At 51.6% G+C, this 4,124-nt stretch overlaps 1 protein-coding gene across 1 annotated transcript in view; it reads right to left on the reverse strand.

Annotated features, from left to right (window-relative positions):
* LOC103131950 (metabotropic glutamate receptor 7-like) overlaps positions 1 to 4,124 on the reverse strand; it is a 64,501-nt gene that overhangs the window by 27,696 nt on the left and 32,681 nt on the right. The window contains exons 5-6 of the mRNA XM_007543693.2: positions 2,451 to 2,651; positions 629 to 768 (exon numbers count right to left, since the gene is read on the reverse strand). Of these exons, the coding sequence (XP_007543755.2) occupies positions 629 to 768; positions 2,451 to 2,651 (341 nt within the window). The remainder of the gene's footprint in view (positions 1 to 628; positions 769 to 2,450; positions 2,652 to 4,124) is intronic.

The following is a 4,124-nucleotide window of genomic DNA, read 5'->3' on the forward strand; positions in this document are numbered from 1 at the left end:
AGCAGAGACGTGGCTCTGCATGCAGAGCAGGACAGAGGGACCCGTCCACCGCCTGCTGGGGACAGAGGGACCACAGAGGGACCCGTCCACCGCCTGCGGGGGACAGAGGGACCACAGAGGGACCCGTCCACCGCCTGCTGGGGACAGAGGGACCACAGAGGGACCCGTCCACCGTCTGCTGGGGACAGAGGGACCCGTCCACCGGGTGGGAGACAGGCGAGACTAAAACGGGTTGGACAGATCAGGTCCTGAAACCAGAATCCAGTCCTGGTTGGGGACACAGAGACAACATGAAGTGGGACAGACGGATGGACAGCTGTCCATGTCCTGCTGGTGATCAGGACCAACAGAAATTATTTCCTTTGTTCTAAAAAACAAAAGTTCTGCAGTTCAACCAGAAACTGAAAATCTTCCTGCAGACGTGAATTCCTCCGATCGATTCCGGGTTCTGGTTCCCTTCCTCCAGGTTCTTCAGCGGTTCTGTTCTGTGAACCGGTCCATTTCCTACCTGACGCCACAGCAAAGCAACACGCAGTTCCTTACTGACCACCAGAGGGCGATCCGAGAAACAACCAGAACCCGGTGAGAACCCGAACCCGGTGAGAACCAGAACCAGTATCAGACTCACGTTGAGCTGTAGCGTCTCAGTCCACTGTCCCACCGCTCTGTATCCCGACCCGGTTCCGTTGCTCCGCTGGTACTGGAACAGGTCGTAGCGACCCGGAGCGTCGCCGTTTCTGTTGAACGTCACCGAAGTGCCGGCGCTTCCTGTGGAGGGAGAACAGGGTCAAAGGTCACATTCACCTGATTGGCTGATTCAGCAAGGAAGCAAAGATGAAGCAGAAACAGAACCGGACAGAACCAGGTTCTGACACTGTGGATGGAGACATGAGGGATGAACCCGACAGCTTCCCGTTTGGTTGTTTGATAAATACGTCAAAGTTTAATAACGTGAAAATCGTTTTCTGTTTTTCAGTCGATATTTAACGCAGCATAAAAACTAAACTATGATAAAGTGATTCAGCAGGTTCAGGCCTGTGGGGAAAGATGGCCGCCGGCCTCATGCAGGAGAAAACTCAGGACTTTGGGGAAACCGCTGCTGATGGAGGAGCTTCAGAGGATCTTTAACGTTTTCCAGTCGGCGTTTCTCAGGGATGAGAGCCTGAAAACGCGACGTGGAGCTTTAACCGGTGGAGGACACGGCGTCTCTCTGCCGTCGTTTAGTTCCTGTTTACGATCATCTGGAGCGTCTTTCTGCCGCCGCAGCGTCTTCCCTCTGCGATCCTTAACAAGACGAAACGTCGAGCCTTAAGGTGCAGGCGGCGATTTAACCACCGCAGATTAAACACCGAGCGGCGGCGGCCTCATATGGACGCCGTCTCGATGGAGGCTCTGCTGTCGCAATGCCACGTTTCATTTTGGAGCAACTCTGGCGGCCAGCGGCTGGAAAAAAGCATCTCAGCCTCCGATTTACTGGCTGACAAAGTTCCTGTAGATTCTGCTCCAGTCCTCTGACTGGAAACCAGGAGGCAGCGGCCCAGTTCAACCCGCTTTGGCCCGACTCCGGTCCGTCTGCCGGTTAAGTTAAAAGCCCATCTAGGGACAAGTGCTGCGAACGAGCTGTTGCTATTGCACCATGATGCAAACATGGGATGATGTTTTATTCAGTTTGTCTGTCAATGTGTGTCTGTCCCTATCAAATAAACTTGGAAAAAAAAAAAAGTCCGGTTTGGCTGGTGAGTGAATGCTAATCGACCTCTGACCTCTGGTCCACCTCGTCTGGGTTCGGCTGAAGTGAACTCTGGTTTGGTTTGAATGTGAACGTCAAGCGGACCAGAGACCGCTCTAAAAGAGGACCACAGTGCAGGGCATTCTGGGTAAATCCAACCAAAGCTAACGTGCTAGCCCAGCGCTAGCAGCAGAAATGGCTCCTGGTCTTTAGCCTAAAGAGAAATCCTCCAACCGCTAAAATCCGCCACCTCCATCTTGTTTCCATCTGGTGAAAAAGGAAGTTGCTCTCAGTGTCTTCAGAGGTTTTTGTGTCGTTTCCTTCAGTGGTTCTTGGTGCAGCGCCCCCACAGGCCAGGAGGGGAACAGGTTGGTTTAACTCAGAGCAGCTGGAGGTGGAGCAGGTGATGGAGTTCTGGTTCTAATATAATCGATTCTACCATCCAGTCTCATTATGACCCTTTAAAATGAACTCATCAGTTTCCATCCTGCTGTCTGACTCCAGAGTTTTAGTCTGGATCTGATCTCTGTGAGTCAACATGTGATTTATCCTCCAGCTGGGAGAAACTGTGATGATGGAAGGCTTCAGGATGAGAGTCACGTTTTCCTTCAGCGTGTTTATGACACGGAGCAGCCGGGGTGTTTGTCACTCTGACGCCCTGCAGCCTTGGACCGCGGCTTTATGGGCCGCAGAAGGCCGGCGCCGCGTCCGGCCCACTCACCGTTGAAGCTGACGCTGCGGATGTACTTGAGCAGCTTCTTCCCGCCGGCCAGCTCCATCTCCGGGCAGATCCCCGACACGTCGGGACACAGGTCGCGCTGCATGTTGTGCAGCGCGTGCGCCATGGCGTACACGGCGTCGATCACAAACTGCACCTTCCCCTCCTGCTCGTACTTGGAGTCGACGCCGATCCGCTCCTGACCTGAAACAGAGACCAGAGGAGAAAATGAGCGAGAGGGAAGATCTGGAGGAGCCAGAGAGGAACGGGACTTTAACTGAAACATTATAATGTTCTCACCAGACCTGATTGGGCCTCCAGACCTCCTCACCAGTATTACATCAACTAAATATTTAGTTTAACTAAATATTGAGCACAGAGCTAAAGATTTCAGCAAAATGCTAATTCAGCTACCAGTAACCAATTTAGCTGATTCATCTCTGAGCTAGCTAAATATGTAGCTAGCTCAGAGATAAACGTTTATGTTCAAGCTAAATATTTATTTAATATTAAATCAATTAAATATTTAGTTTAACCAAATATATCGCTTCAAACTAAATGTTTTGTTGGTTAACTAAGTATTTAGCAAAGAGCTAAATATCCAGCCGGTCTCAGGTGTCAGCAGGTTTTCCCTCCTTGCTGCTTCGGCTCAGAGCCGGTCAGAAACCCTCTGGACTCTCCAGGCTCCATGTTTTGCGGCGCGGCGGCTGAATGTTATCTCCCCAGCAGGAATCCCCGTCCGCCTCAGCTCTCAGTGACGCCACTTATCTGTCCTTCGTCCACGCGTCCCTCAGACGCGGCTGGATAATGTTATCAGGACGGCAGAGCGGCTGTAAACGGCTGTGGTCCGTCGCCATGGCAACAGGCTGCAGCAGCAAGACAACCGGCGCAGGAACCACCAGCTGCTGTCGGGACAGGAGGACGGCATGTGTCCACTCTGTCTGTCCAGCTCCGATGAGGATCCTGAACTGCTGGTCTGATCAAGTCCTTCAGCATTTCAGGCCAGGTTTTAAATATACAGTTTCATTATTACTGTTACATAATAATAACTTAACCTTGATTAAAAATAAAAAGTCTCCATACAGAATAGGATGAGGGCCAAAAAAAAGAAAAACCTGAGTCCCAGAGCCACAAACGGCCCACGAACCACAGTTTGGACACCGCTGCATTAAATCTGTGATAAATTAATCCTAATTTTCGTGTTAAAGTCCTCAGGTTGTCTTTCTGCTCACAAGCCCGGCCCATTAACCGGTTCTGACTTTCAGGCCAAATCCAGGCTTAGCAGAACACGAAGGATCCTGGGTTTGTTCTGCGGGTTCTGGACCGGAGGGTCCGACTGCTCTGTGCAACTGGCATCTCCGTCCTGGAGAACAAACTGTTTCAGGGAAATGAGACTCTGACGATAAATTAGACGGAGCAAAAAATCAGAGGCTCCAGAGTTCCTATCGTCCAGAATCAGTGAGCCAGAGACGGACATGAGAGCCAATAATGGAGGAGGGAAATGAACCCACAGATGTTCCTGATCAATACTCCAAACAGAACCGGTTCATTAGCGTTCGGGCCGGCTCACACCTTCACACCACCTGAGCTTCACAGATCGGAGAGCAGCTGCTGTTTTCCACCGCCGCGGCGTTTCCACGTTTCCACCGCCGCGGCGTCTGAAAACTGAGGCGATGC

Source organism: Poecilia formosa, unplaced genomic scaffold (assembly GCF_000485575.1).
Source record: "Poecilia formosa unplaced genomic scaffold, Poecilia_formosa-5.1.2 Scaffold880, whole genome shotgun sequence".
Lineage (NCBI taxonomy): Eukaryota > Metazoa > Chordata > Actinopteri > Cyprinodontiformes > Poeciliidae > Poecilia > Poecilia formosa.